General features: G+C 35.9%; 1 protein-coding gene and 1 pseudogene across 5 annotated transcripts in view; one reads left to right on the top strand and one right to left on the bottom strand.

Annotated features, from left to right (window-relative positions):
* Nucleotides 1–15311, top strand: part of LOC111140800 (ankyrin repeat and KH domain containing 1) — a 122042-nt gene that overhangs the window by 36873 nt on the left and 69858 nt on the right. For all 5 annotated transcript variants that reach the window (XM_022492979.1, XM_022492978.1, XM_022492981.1 and 2 more), the window contains exons 6-9: nt 1974–2207; nt 4325–4419; nt 12714–12951; nt 13184–13375. In XM_022492979.1, coding sequence (XP_022348687.1) covers nt 1974–2207; nt 4325–4419; nt 12714–12951; nt 13184–13375 — 759 coding nt within the window. The remainder of the gene's footprint in view (nt 1–1973; nt 2208–4324; nt 4420–12713; nt 12952–13183; nt 13376–15311) is intronic.
* LOC111140841 lies at nt 4752–5763 on the bottom strand (annotated as a pseudogene).

The following is a 15311-nucleotide window of genomic DNA, read 5'->3' as shown; positions in this document are numbered from 1 at the left end:
ATTTTTACGACTGGAAAAATCAGTTGTAAACCTACAGAAAAATCTTAGCCATTGATTAGAAATGAGTAAAATCTAAATTAATTTGGTATCTTCAAAAGACTGAGACTCCGTTTGGCCAAGATTGTCAGTTTTTCTGCTGGAGACAGTTTCTTTTTTGCCATAAGAGGCAAAATTAGGAACTGTATGTCTTAAAATTCTTTATCTCATTTAAATTCAAATTCCTTAACTTTAGATTATAGATTAACCTGAGAGTATTTACCCTGTGGGGTTTTTCATGTCGGGCATACTGAATCCATTTACTACTAAGATACTCTTGTGGCAGAATGAAAGCTATTCTAGTAAGAGGTGTTCTTTTAGTTATTTATACCTCGCAGACACATAGAAGGAGCCTTGGTCATGTGTCATGAGTTATAGGTATAGTTTTAGTAGTAAGATTACTTGGATTTAGTGAGGCAACAACATGATTTTTAAAAAATTTACATAATGAAAGCTATGTCATTGTTCTACACCTTTAAGTGAATATTAAATGTAAGTGAGCAAGGCTTCCTGGAAGGAACTGTAGACTATTTTGCTGACCATTTTGTCTTACTTGTAATGATAGTAACATGTATAATGTGTAAAATGGTTGAATAATTGAATTCTAAACACATTGGATTCTGGAATGTTACTTTTCTTGCTGAATCTTTAAAATAATCTTCTTCAGTGCCTTACTATTAGGTAGTAAACTATCTCCCTTATCTTCTCTAATAAATAAAAATCCTCAAAACAAAATCAGGAAAGAAATAGGTGGCACGCCAATAATGGAATAATGACCTTTTATTTTTTTATTTTATTTTATTTATTTATTTGACAGAGAGACAGAGAGAGAGAGCACAAGTAGGCAGAGCGGCAGGCAGAAGGAGAGGGAGAAGCAGGCTGTTCACTGAGCAGGGAACCTGACATGAGGCTCGATTCTAAGACCATGACCTGAGCCCAAGGCAGCTGCTTAGCTTACTGAGCCACCCAGGCGCCCTGGATAATGACCTTTTTAAAGAAATGTTTCTTTTGAAGGACTTACGCTGAGGGGGATTTATATCTTCCTACTTTATTAGGCTGTCAAATAAAATGAAGTGTCATCTTGAAAAATCCCTTTCAGTATATTTTTATTTAAAATATTCTAGTGTATCATTCAAAATTACTCCTTTTTCTTTTGATACTTTACAGTCTAGAAATCCTCAACATTTTCTTTCTATGTATATCCATTTCTTAATTTTCTCTTACCTTTTCTTTTATGCAGACTTATTCATAAGACTATTCATTGTTTTAGCTACATTTTCCTTCTGACACATATCTTTAAACTAATGGGAATATAAGTAAATTGGCCTGTTTTGTTTTTGTTTTTTTTATAAAGATTTTTATTTATTGTTTGACAGAGAGAGAGATCACAAGCAGGCAGAGAGGCAGGCGGAGGGGGGGGGAAGCAGGCTCCCCTTCGAGCAGAGAGCCCCAGGACCCAGAGACCATGACTGGAGCGGAAGTCAGAGGCCTAACCCACTGAGCCACCCAGCCGCCCCAGTTGGCCTGTTTATAACAAATCTTTTATTTTTTTTAAAAGATTTTATTTACTTATTTATTTGAGAAAGAGAGAGTGAGAGACTGAGCTGGGGATAGGGCAAAGGGAAAGAGAGAGAGAAAGAAGCAGATTCCCCGCTGAGCGTGAAGCCCAACGTGAGGCTCCATCCCGGGACCTGGAGATCATGACCTGAGCCAAAGGCAGACATTTAACCAGCTGAGCCACCCAGGCGCCTGTTTAATAAATCTTTTAATTAGTAAGAAAATTAAGATGATGCTCTTAACCAATAGAACCAAAAAAATGTAAGATGATAGTTCTAGTGGTTTATGTAAGGGAATTGAAGAGCTAGAACTAGAGTATAGCATAGTTATAATTTTATCCATTTTATCATAATTCTGTGTATCTTTTTGTTCTTTGTTAGGAAATACTGCACTAACTTATGCCTGTGCTGGAGGATTTGTTGACATTGTGAAAGTGCTACTTAATGAAGGTGCAAATATAGAAGATCATAATGAAAATGGACATACCCCCTTAATGGAAGCTGCCAGTGCAGGTCATGTGGAAGTTGCTAGAGTTCTTCTGGATCATGGGGCAGGCATCAACACTCATTCTAATGAATTCAAAGAAAGTGCTCTTACCCTTGCGTGCTACAAAGGTACTCTCTCTATATGTGAATATTTACAATTTTTTTCATAACAACCTTGAGTATTTAAATATTTGAGTATTTGAATTAATTTTATATTACTTATATTTTCCCTGTGCTGTCAAATTATGTAACTTGTAAGAGATTATATAGAAAGCCCATTTTAGCCTATATTTTGTGAAGTATAAATTTCACAGTGTATTTTTCTTTATTATTTTAATTCAGATTTATTCAGGTAGCTATGAAGTCAACAAAAACTCATAGCACAGATTTAGAGGGTTTTCATTTTTTAATAACTTTCATTTTATATGATTTTTTCCAACCTTTATTTCAAAAACAATACACACTCAAGTAATAGTAGTAATCACAGTTTAAACAGAAAACCTCAAAAACAAGAAAAGCATAAGGAAAAGAAATTTTACAATGACATATATTATTACTACCTAAAGATTAAAGCATGTAAGCAGTATTTTAGTATGTTTCCAGTGTGTTTTTTAAGCATATATAAAACAAACATATATATTTAAACTAAACAACCATACCTAACTGTTTTATAATCTGCTTATTTTATTTAGCAATATATCATGAACATTTCCCATCTCAATAAATATTTTTATAACACAACTTTTGATGGTCACATAGTATTTCACTATTTCTGCTAGGAGTGGGTATGGCTGCATGTGTCATGAAACCTAAATTAGTAATGATTTAAACAAAAGAGAAGACTTTTTCTTTAAATATATAAATCAAGTCCAAGGGTGTAAGCTGTCTAGAACTAGTATAGCTGTTGCACTGCTATCAAGATCTCAGAATTCTGTTTTTCTCTTCTACCTTCCTACTGTGTCGTTTCTATCCTCAAATTTACCTGTAATCCAAGATGGTAGCTAGAGCCCCAACAATCTACATTGTAGGGAGGACAGAGAGGGTAAGGGCAAAAAGGGGAGTGCCTTCCACATCAGTAAGCTACTTTTAAGAAATCTTTTTAGACGTTCTGCCTTATAGCTCCTGCTTGTATCTCATTGGCTACATATAACAAGGAAAGCTGGGAAATGTACTCTTTTAGTTAGTTGCCACTCAGATAAAAACCAGAGTTCTGTTATTAAGGAAGACTATTCTGTGGTATTGAGTAGGGAACTAGGAGTCTCTGCAAATACATCAAATGGATGTACCATAATTGCCTATTGTTGGACACTTGAATTGTTCCCAGTTTTCACTATTATTAAAAACACTGTAATAACATCCTTGTGCAGACATCTTTGCCTAATCTCTGATTATTTCCTTAGGATAAATTCCTGGAAGTGGAATTGCTGGGTCAAAGGGTATGGACATTTTTAAGGCTTTTGATACATATTGCCAAATTGCCTTCTAGAAAGGTTGAACCAATTTACACTCCCACCAGCAGTGTTTGAGAGTGCCCTTTGTCCCACCCTACACCCTCACCAACACTGGGTATTACCATTCTTTTTAATATTTGCCATTTTGATAATAAAAAATGGTGTATCATTTTAGTTTGCTTTTGTTTAATAGGAAGGTTTAATATTCTTTTTCAGTTTAGTATTCATTTACATTTCTTTTTTAATAACCATTTCATGTCCTTCATCCATTTTTCTACTGGAGTGTTTGTCTTTTTCTTACTGACTGTTAAGGCTTTTTATATATTTAATGTATCCAGAGAGTTGAAATTATTTTGACTGGAGTTTTCTGTGCCTGCTCATTGCCACAGTGAGTTTATGGTCATTATTTTAATGCTGTTTTTATGAAAAATATGATCCAAAAGTATTTTACCTGGCATTCTAATTGATTTCAGTGTTTTGATTTATAGTTTGATAGTTTTTATAGATTAAATCAAAGAATAAGTATTACCGCTTTACTTAACTTGTTATGTGCTTTCTACTAATTCAATCTTTAAAACCTAGATACCTTGGTGAGAGCGTGCTTATTATTTTGGATTGGCTTTGTAAAACTGTCATTCCTTTATTGAATGAAAAATAAGTTCTCATAAATTTTTGTGTAGATACCTGAAAGAAAATGATTCCCTATTTTAATACTTAATGTATTAAATTAATACTCAGTTCTTTAGAAATATAGTTTAAAAATTCATGTTCTTTTTTTTTTTTTTTTTTTTTAAGGCCATTTGGATATGGTTCGCTTTCTGCTTGATGCTGGTGCGGACCAAGAGCACAAAACAGATGAGATGCACACTGCATTAATGGAGGCTTGCATGGTAATTTTAAATTGCACTCATTTGCGATAACATTGAAAAGCAATGTTTTGTTTCACGTTTGTTCTTATTTTGTTTTAAAGATTTTATTTATTTGTCAAACAGAGGGGGAGAAAGAGAGAGAGAGCACAGGCAGGAGGAGGTAGGCAGAGGGAAAACCAAGCTCCCCACTGAGCAGGGAACGGATGTGGGACTCGATGTCAGGACTCTGAGATCATGACCTGAGCCAAAGGCAGATGCTTAATGACTGAGCCACCCAGGCATCCCTGTTTTTTTTTTTTTTTTAAATAAAACTTTTTATTGCTTTTATGTACAGAGAATTCAACAGCATACATTTAGCCCTGTTTGGCGGCCGGTCCTTTAGCCTTTGTTTTTTCCAACTTGGCAATGTGAAACACTGAGTTTGGACCTAGGACCTTGCCTCCCCAATGACAGTGGATCTCATCATATCTGTCATTTTAATTGGTCCTAATAGCTTCTGCCAGCTTAGCCAGAGCTCCTCTGTCTTCTGAGTTAACCTGTGTGAAGGAGACAGTGGTGAAGGTCTTCCTGTGGATCAGACACCTTAGCCTGCCCTTCCCCCTGATGATGAAGTAGGAAATCCCCATCTTATCACTCAGGGCAGGCACGAGGATAACCAACTCAGTGGGATCCAACTCAGTGGGATCCACATCATGTGCAGTCACTGCCATCCGAGCCTTCTTATTTTCCCCTAAGGTGGTGACATTATTAAGCCCAGCTTGAAGGGTAGGCGGCCTCTTGGTGGGGACATTCCCTTTGCCAACAGCTTTCTTCTCAGCCCGTGTCAACAGTCTCTCCTTGTGTTGCTTTGTCTGTGGTGTGTATTTGTGGGCCAGCTTAAGCAGTTGAGTAGCTATTTGGTGGTCCAAGACCTGGGTGAGCTGGTTAATTGTGGTAGGCACTTTCAGGCATTTATAGAAAATAGTTTTTTGCTGCTACAGGCAGATAAAGTGGCACCATTTGACAAAGAAGATGAGGTCCCTTTGGGGCTGGATGTCCTATCTGATGCCAAAATTCTTGGGCCTTTTCTTTCTTTCTTTCTTTCTTTCTTTTTTTTTTTAAAGATTTTATTTATTTGACAGACAGATCACACGTAGGCAGAGAGGCAGGCGGAGAGAGAGGCAGGCTCTCAATGTGGGGCTCGATCCCAGGACCCTGGGACCGTGACCTGAGCCGAAAGCAGAGGCTTTAACCCACTGAGCCACCCAGGCGCCCCTCTTGGGCCTTTTCTTAAGCAGGATTGACCACCTTCTTGACTTTCTGCTTCTTCACGATAGCAGGAGCCGGGGCCACTTTCTTCCCCTTAGCCTTCTTTCCTTTCAGCATCTTGGATGGCTGGAGGAGGCTGGTTTAACTTTTTTTTTTTTAATAATTTTTTTTGAAAGATTTTATTTATTTGAGAGAGAGAGAGGGAGAGAGAGCATGAACAGGGGGAGGGGCAGAGGGAAAGGGAGAATCAGACTCCCTGCTGGACAGGAAGCCTACCTCGGAGCTGGATCCCAGGACCCTGAGATGACCTGAGCCAAAGGCAGATGCTTACCCAACTCAGCCACCCAGGTACCCTGGCTTGTTTAACTCCTGATAGTAAATCTGCCAATGTAGGAAACAGTACAAAAGGCAGGCTTGGCTCCGCCATTTCCAACATACTGAGAGACTTTTATTTTCTTCCCAATTTTTTTTATTATGATAAAAAACACATAACAAAGTTTGCCATCTTATGCATTTTTCATGTATAGTTCAGTGTATTAAATACATTTGTAATGTTATATAACCGTCATCACCATCCATCTCCGTAACTCATTTCATCTTATAAAACGGAAACCCTGTACCCATTAAATAACAACTTCCCATTCCCTATTCTCCCCAACCCCTGGCAATCACCATTCTACTTTCTGTCTATGATTTTGATTACTCTATCTCATTTAAGAGCAATACAAAATTAATTAATTAATTAAAAGAAGAGGAATCATATAGGATTTGTCTTTTTGACTGCGTTATTTCACTTACATAGTGTTCTTAAGATTTATCCATGTTGTAGCATATGTCAGAATTTCCTTACATTTTTAATTATGTGTAATATTTTATTGTATGTATATAACACATTTTTGCTTATTCACTCATCCTTTGTTGGACACTTGGGTTGCTTCCATGCATTAGCTATTGTGAATATCCTACTGTTCAAGTCCCTCTTTTTAGTTCTTTCAGGTATATACCCAGAAGTGGTATTGCTTGATCATATGGTATTTCTATTTTTAATTTTTTGAGGAATTGCTACCATACTGTCCTTCCACAGTGGTTTTTCCATTTTTCCATTTTCACAATGTACAAGGGTTCCAATTTCTGTATATTCTCCCCAACACTTGTTATTTTCTGGGGCTTTTTGGTAGTAGCCATCCTAACGGTTGTGAGGTAGTATCTCATTGTAGTTTTGATGTGCATTTCCCTAATGATTAGTGATGTTGAGCATCTTTTCATGTACTTATTGGCCATTTATATATCTTCTTTGTTGAAATGTCTATTTAGATCCTTTGCCCCTTCTTGAATCAGGTTGGTTGTTTTCGCTTTTGAGTTTTAGGAGTTCTTTATATATTTTGGATATGAATCTCTTGTACCCTTTACAAATATACCCAAATATTTTCTCCCATTCCATGGGTTGCCTTTTTACTCTGTTGGTAGTGTCCTTTTATATATAAAACTGTTTAATTTCATGAAATTCGATTTATTTTTTTCTTTTGTTGCCTGTGCCTTTGGTATCATATCCAAGAAATCATGGATAAATCCAATGTCATGAAGCTTTTGTCCTATGTTTTCTTTCAAGAGTTTTATAGTTTTAGGTTTTTGAGCCCTTTTAAGTTAATTTTTGTATATGGTCTTAGGTAAGGGTCGAACTTCATTTTTTTGCATGTGATGAACAGTTTTCCCAGCATCATTTGTTAAAAAGACTGTTATTTCCTTATTGAATGGTCTTGACATCCTGGTCAAAAATCATTGACCATATATGGAAGGGTTTATTTCTGAGATCTCTCTTCTATTCCTTTTGTCTATGTCTGTCTTTATGCTAGTAGTAAATACTGTGATTACTGTGGCTTTGTATATGTTTTGGAATCAGGAAGTGTGAGTCCTCCTGCTTTAATCTCTTTTTCCAAGATGGTTTTTGGGGTCCCTTTAGAATCCATATGAATTTTAGGATGGGCCTTTATATTTTCTGCAAAAACCACCATTGGGCTTTTTATGGGAATTGCATTGAATCTGTAGATTGCTTTTGGTAATATTGACATCTTAACATTATTAAGGCTTCCAGTCCATAAAAATGAAATGTATTTCCACTTTTGTATATCTTCTTTAATTTCTTCTAGCAGTGTTTTGTAGTTTTCCTTGTATAAGTATTTTACTTCCTTGATGAATTCCTAAATATTTTATTCTTTTTGATGCTGTTATAAATGGAATTGTTTTTCTAATAACTTTTCATATTGTTCATTGTTATGTGTTGAAATGCAACTAATTTCCGTATTGAAATGCAACTGATTTCCGTGTGTTAACTTTATATCCTGCTGTTTTGCTGAATTCATTTATAAGTTCTAACAGTTTTTTATGTGTGTAGTCTTTAGGGTTTCCTACATATCATCTGTGAACCCAGATGGGATCAAGCCCTGCATCAGGCTCTCTGCCTGTGTCATGTCGTCTGCAAATAGTGAAGATTTTACTTCTTCCTTACTAATCTGGATGCCTTTTATTCCTTTCTTTTGTTTGATTGCTGTGGTTAGGACTTCCAGTACTATGTTGAATAAAAGTGGTGAGAGTGGGCATCCTTGACTTCTTCCTGATTTTAGGGGAAAGCTTTCAGTTTTTCACCACTGAGTATTATAATCGTGCTCTGTTCTTTATAATTTCCTTCCTTCTCGTCCTTTGGGTGTGTTTTGTACTTCCTTTTCTAAGCTTTTGAAATGTGAGCTTAGATTATTGATTTTTCTCTCTCTCTTTTTTTTTTTTTTTAAGATTTTATTTATTTATTTGACAGAGAGAGATCACAAGTAGACGGAGAGGCAGGCAGAGAGAGAGAGAGAGAGAGAGAGGGAAGCAGGCTCCCTGCTGAGCAGAGAGCCCGACGCGGGACTCGATCCCAGGACCCTGAGATCATGACCTGAGCCGAAGGCAGTGGCTTAACCCACTGAGCCACCCAGGCGCCCTGATTTTTCTCTCTTCTAATTGTTTGCACTTTGTTCTATCAGTTTCCCTCTCAGTACTACTTTAGTTGTGTCTTAGAAATTTTATTATGTTGGGGCGCCTGGGTGGCTGAGTTGGGTAAGCATCTGCTTTTGGCTCAGGTTGTGATCTCAGGGTCCTGGGATTGAGCCGCATGTTGGGCTTCCTGCTTAAGAGGGAGGTTTCTTCTCCCTCTCCCTTTCCCCTTCCCCTGCCCATATTTTCTTTCTCTCTCTCAAATAAAATCTTCTAAAAAATTTTTTATGTGTTATATTTCATTTTCATTTAGTTCCATGTATTTTTTAAAATTTCACTTTAGACTTCCTCTTTGACCCATAGGTTATTTTCATGTGTGTTCCTAAACGTTTGAAGATTTTCTTGTGATCTGTTAATGATATTTAGTTTGGTTCCATTGTGGTCAGAAAATACATTCTACATGATTTCATTTCTTTAAGTTTGTTTTATATTCAAGATGTGGACATATATTCCCTATGCATTTGTGGAGAATGTATATCCTGCTGGTTTTGATAGAGTGTTCTATAAATGTCAGTTAGATCCTGTTGATTGATGGTAGAATTTTTCTACATTATCTCTGATTCTCTGTATAGTTTTTCTAACAATTACTGAGAGAGTTGTGTTAAAATCTTTAGCTGTGCTTGTGGATTTGTGTAGTTCTTTTAGTTGCTTTTCATTTTTTTCTCATTTTTTCACATGCTGGATCTCTGTTGTTTGGTACCTATACATTTTTAGAATTGCTATGTCTTCTTCATGATTGACTCTTTTATCATTATGTGATGTGTCTCTTTGGTAATCTTTGTTCTGAGGTCTCCTTTGTTAACATAGTTCCTGATATTAATATGGCTACTTTTGTTTTCCAGTGATTGTTTTCCTGATAAATATTTTTATCCTTTCTTTCAATCTTTGATATATTTGATACGCCTATATTGTTATACTGAAGTGAGTTTTTTGCAGACAGCGTATTTTTAGGTCATGTTTTGCAACCCACTCTGTCGGTCTTTGTTTTTTAATTGGTTTGGTTAGACCATTTATATTTAAATATAATTATTGATATGATGTTCTTTTATTCTGATTCTATGTTGAAATTTATTTTTTATTTATTTTTCCATTTTCCCCCCTTTATTTTCTTTAATATATCATTAATAGTCCTTTTTTCCATCTCTTGTGTTTGATTTATTTCTAGGTCTGCTTTCCCCCCCCCCCCACTAGGTCTGCTTTTATTGGTTATTGCATATCTTGACAGTCACCACATGTTCCTGCTTTTTAATATGTGGTATTTTTAGTTGTAAGCCATATGCTATGGATGATCCCTTTTCAAGTATCTTGATTATCATGTTCTTATAAAACTGTTATGTTTTGTTCTAGCAGTGGATCATTGGTCATACTGAGGCTTAATTTCTTATACTCCTTATTCTTATACTCCTACTTCCTTGCTCCTTGATCTTTGGATACTCCTTAGGTATCCTCTCTACCATCTCATTTGAAAGCATGGATATTCACCATTGGTCTTTCTATTCTGGCTGAGTCTGAACTCCCAAGGTCTCCAACCTTTCAGCAGCCATTCTCTGCTAGCCTCCTAGAGTGGCATCTTTGGTGTGTTCAACTCAGGAGTTGCCCCAAGTATCTGAAGATAATTTTATATAGATTTTGAGATTACTCTGTATTTTCTTTTTCTCAGGTATCCTGCCCATACTCCAGCAGTTCTGTTTTGGCTGCTTTGTATTCTGATCTTTGTTTTCTTTGTTGAAAGAAATCTTCACTCTTTGTTTAGCCTTGGTTTCCTTAGACCATGGTTTGGAATATGCCTAAAGCTGGAGTGAATGTAGGGTTAATCTTATGTGCTGCCTTTTTTTTGGTGCTTAGCCTTAGACTGGTTGCTATTCAGTGCTTCCAGTTGCTTTATCTCTTTTTCCCAAATTTTACCATTTTTTATTATAGGAGAGTGAATCCAGTACTGGCTATTGGCTAGTCTTAGAATTTTTAAAAAGTCTAATAATTGTATTAGACCTTTAAGATTAGATTATATTGTTTTTACTTCTTTATTTTTTCCTTTGACAAAATTAAAATTTTTTTATTAAAGCAAAAAGTGCTTAGTATAATTTCTCTCTTAATGTATGTACTCAAGATATAAAAGCAAAATCAGTAAAGAAATTGAAGTAAATTCACACAAAACTATTGGCAGCCTAGAGGAGCTATGCATGGCAGTAGTTCTTTGATCTGTGAATACTTATAAATTCTGTTTTCTTTTCAATTAGAAATGTATTTCAAATACCAAATAACTTAATACAGCAATTTGGTTAAAATATACTTTATTTTACGTATATTTGAAGTATTAGTGTTTAATAGTAAAGCTAGAATTTTATTTAAGATTTAGTAAAACTGAAGTTTTAATGCCAAGTCATTTGTTTTTGACATCATGTCAAAAGTGATTAAAGCTAGGCTAGTCATTTAGTTAAATATAATGAAACTTTTTTTTTTAAGATTTTATTTATTTATTTGAAAGACAGAGATCACAAGTAGGCAGAGAGGCAGATAGAGAGAGAAGAGGAAACAGGCTCCTTGCTAAGCAGAGAGCCTGATGTGGGGCTCGATCCCAGGACCCCAGGATCATGACCCAAGCCGAAGGCAGAGGCTTTAACCCACTGAGCCACCCAGGCGCCCCAAATATAATGAAATTCTTGATGGATATTGAAATCTAACATTTAATTAAGGTTTCTTTAATTAATTCTTTAATGAAAGGATTGACTAACCTTATAAAACCTTATTTTTATATTCAGTCTTTACTTTTCATTAGCATTATTTTGGTCCTTTTTGAAATACAGACCAACACAGTGTTTGATTTTATATGCTGCAACAAGAGTTAAGGTCTATATAAAATTTTGAAGTGAAGAATTTGAAACTAAAGGTGTGCCTGGATGGCTCAGTTGGTTAAGTGGCTGCCTTGGGTTCTGGTCATGATCTCAAGGTCCTGATAATGAGCCCCACAACAGGCTCTCTGCTCAGTGGGGAGTCTGCTTCTCCCTCTCCCTCTGCTGCTTCCCCTGCTTGTGCTTTCCTGCTCACACTCTCACTCTCTCAAATAAATAAATAAATAAATAAATAAAGAATTTGACACTAAAGAAAACAAACAAACAAATAAAAGAGGAATATTTATGGTGGCAGAGGGATAGGATGAATTACGCTCCATGAGAATGTTTTATTAATTGCCTTACTGTTGGGGTACCTGGGTGGCTCAGTTGTTAAGTGTCTGCCTTCTGCTCGGGTCATGGTCCCGGGGTCCTGGGATCAAAACCTGCATCAGGCTCTGAGCTCCGCAGGTAGCCTCTTCTTCCTCTCCCACTCCCCCTGTTTTTGTTCCCTCTTTTGCTGTCTTTCTCCCTGTCAAAAAAATAAATAAAATCTTTAAAAAGAAAATAATTGCCTCTGTCTATACAGATGGACCCATGGTAATATTATTTACAAGAGAATAGATACTTGTTTATATATCTTTGTAAAATTTTTTCTTTCATTGCAACAAGCTAGTGATGAGGGAAAATATAGGGTACTATCAGCCCACTGGGGTTTTCCTTGGTGACATAATCCCAAGTGGTAATGACTTCATAGAATCTGTTGTTACTTTTTGTCAAGTCTTTGTTTCTTAAATAGCTCTAATACAGTTTCCTATGACACCTAGGTTGGAGGGTATAGTTATATTTGACTTGGCAGTAGTATAAATAGTAATTATTTTGAGGTACTCTTGTGTATGGATTTAACAGTTTTTTGAACCTCAAAGAATGTGAAAATTTGAAATTATTTGGAATTGTTAATATATGTTGCAAGTCTGATTCTTGTGGAGAATTTTGGGTTTGCTCAAAGGTAAGGTAAAGTAATTTTAATGGAGTTTTGATAAGACACCTCAGGTTTCTCAGATGGGCATGATAATACGTGTGTATCTAAGGTGCATCTCTGTTTCTTTCTTCCTTTCCATCTTTCCTCAATCTCTTCTTTTCTCCCAATTTAAACATCTCAAAACAACAAAATTCCTTCCTTCTTGCTTTCCTTCTAAAAATCTGCAGGATGGACACGTAGAGGTAGCACGTTTGCTTTTGGATAGTGGTGCTCAAGTGAACATGCCCGCAGATTCATTCGAGTCTCCGTTAACGCTAGCTGCCTGTGGAGGACATGTTGAATTGGCAGCTCTGCTTATTGAAAGGGGGGCAAATCTAGAAGAAGTTAATGATGAGGGATATACTCCCTTGATGGAAGCTGCTCGGGAAGGACATGAGGAGATGGTGGCCCTACTCTTAGCGCAAGGTAAAGTAGTTTTACTTCTTTAACTAAAAAATAAATTTCCTTTGGGTGTTTTGTGTTGAGTATCAGCGAAGTATACTACAACTAAAATATTTTTTTGCATTGATGGTAAAATAAATTATCAGCACCCTAGAAGGACTCCCAGAAGCAGGGAGAGATGATTAACATAATTTAAAACAATATTTTTATCATAAGTATTGCAGCTAGTGTATCAATTTTTATGCTTTCCTTTTAGGAGCAAATATAAATGCCCAGACGGAAGAAACCCAAGAAACTGCTCTGACCTTGGCTTGCTGTGGAGGGTTTTCTGAAGTTGCAGACTTCTTGATTAAAGCAGGGGCTGATCTAGAACTCGGCTGCTCCACACCTCTGATGGAGGCTTCACAGGAGGGACACCTCGAGTTGGTTAAATATTTATTGGCTGCTGGTATGTGAATTTAAAAATGCCCTTTAGAAAAAAGATTTTATATTGCTTTCATAACTTTATCAATTAACCTTTACTTTTTCATATCTACAAAAGTTGAAAGCCAGCTCCACAATTTGATTGTTCTACTTAGGCTCCTACATCTCTAAAAATGTCATTTTTAAACATTTTCTTATTGTTAAGGTTTGCTTCATGACCATAGCCTGCACATTGACCTTCTCTCTCCAATAGTTTGTGGCTTCTGGAAGGGAGAAATTAGTTCCTCTTAGTCTCTGTTAGTAAGTGGAGGTGGGGATGATGACATTATAGAGGTCATAGTTTGATACTTTTAAGCCTGTTCATTTCTTGACATTTTTAAGTCTTCTTAAGAGTAAAAAAAGAAAAAAGAACAAGTGGGAATTTAATTTTTGGCAGAAGTACTTAGTTTTAAAATGATTTGTGCTTTATGCATTGATAAGCAGTAGGGAGAAATAAGTAGTTTTACATAAAATATTTGTAGTTTTATAGCATAAAATAAGAATTACCAGAGGATACCTGGGTGGCTCAGTCAGTTAAGCATCTGCCTTCGGTTTAGGTCATGATCCCAGGGGCCTAGGATAGAGTCCGAATCTGGCTCCTTGCTCAGCAGGGAGTCTGCTTCTCCCTCTGCCTGCTGCTCCCTCCACATGCTGCTCCCCCTGCTTGTGTTCCTGCTCTTTCTCTCTCTCTGACAAATAAATAAATAAAAATCTTAAAGAAAAAAAAAAAGAAAGAATGTACTAGAAAACTAGAAAAAAATATCCAGGTAGACATATACCTTTATAAGTATATTGGAAATAATATGAAATTTTTCTTTTTATCTATGTCTGACATATTGTTTAAAACTTGACATATGAAGAAATTAATATGTTAAGGAAAATATAATATTTAGCAAGGCTTTGTTCAATATTTTTAAGCTTTTGTTGTTAACATTAATTTCATTATAGCCCAGATTCAATTTTTCCTTTGAATTGTTATTGAAATAATTTCTTAGATTGTTAATGGTGCAGATGATTGTGTAGTTTTTGAACAAAAGCATAGGCCAGTCATACAAGCTGACCTCTCCCCTGACTCAGATATTATTAATCACTGTAGTTAATGTGTGCATTATTCAGTCATTGTACCTCCATCATTTTCAGCAACTATCTTTGTGCCCTTCAGGAGTCCCCTACCAGTGATTACCTTCCATAGTCTTTACACATCCCTCTGCGTAAAGTCTTGCTGTTGTAAGAGGCTTTTAAGAGAAGGCATTAATGTTTAATAAGAAATTATTGAATACCAAGACATTCTGCTCAGCTTTTATGTTATTTCTATTAATTGCCACTGGTCCCTACATAGTTAGAAATATTAAACATATTCTTATAGATATGGAAACAATACATAAACATGTTACCCTAAGGCAACCAGGCTAATAAGTGACAGAGCTAATGTTCATACTTAGAGCTCTGGACATCATTTTTCCTGTTGTACTACTGTGGAATCTTGTTTAGCTGCTCATGCTAATTTGACGTACAAAGTTTCCAGAACTATCTCAGGGGATTGAGAATCACTTTTTTATATGATCACTATCTATAAAAATATTTTTCCAGTTTAGAGTGTGCTTAATTTACATGAAGTTCTTCTTAGAGTGTAGCACTAAAAACAAACACAAAAAGCAAAACAATAAATTTTTTAATATATTGCCTCTACCATTTTCAAGAACCTTTTTGTTATGGCATATTTTCAAACATAGAGAATAGTATAATGAACCCTAAGAAGCCCATCACCCAGCTTTCTTTACCAATTTTTAATTTATAGCCCATCTCATTTCTTTTTTTTTTTTTTTTTTAAGATTTTATCTATTTATTTGACAGAATGAGATGGCAAGAGAGGGAATACATGCAGGGGGAGTGGGAGAGGGAAAAGCAGGCATCCCACGGAG

Source organism: Enhydra lutris, unplaced genomic scaffold (genome assembly GCF_002288905.1).
Source record: "Enhydra lutris kenyoni isolate GAN:26980312 unplaced genomic scaffold, ASM228890v2 scaffoldscaffold5, whole genome shotgun sequence".
NCBI classification, from domain to species: domain Eukaryota; kingdom Metazoa; phylum Chordata; class Mammalia; order Carnivora; family Mustelidae; genus Enhydra; species Enhydra lutris.
Note: the sequence above shows the minus strand (reverse complement) of the source record. Positions and strands in the feature narration are given on the sequence as shown.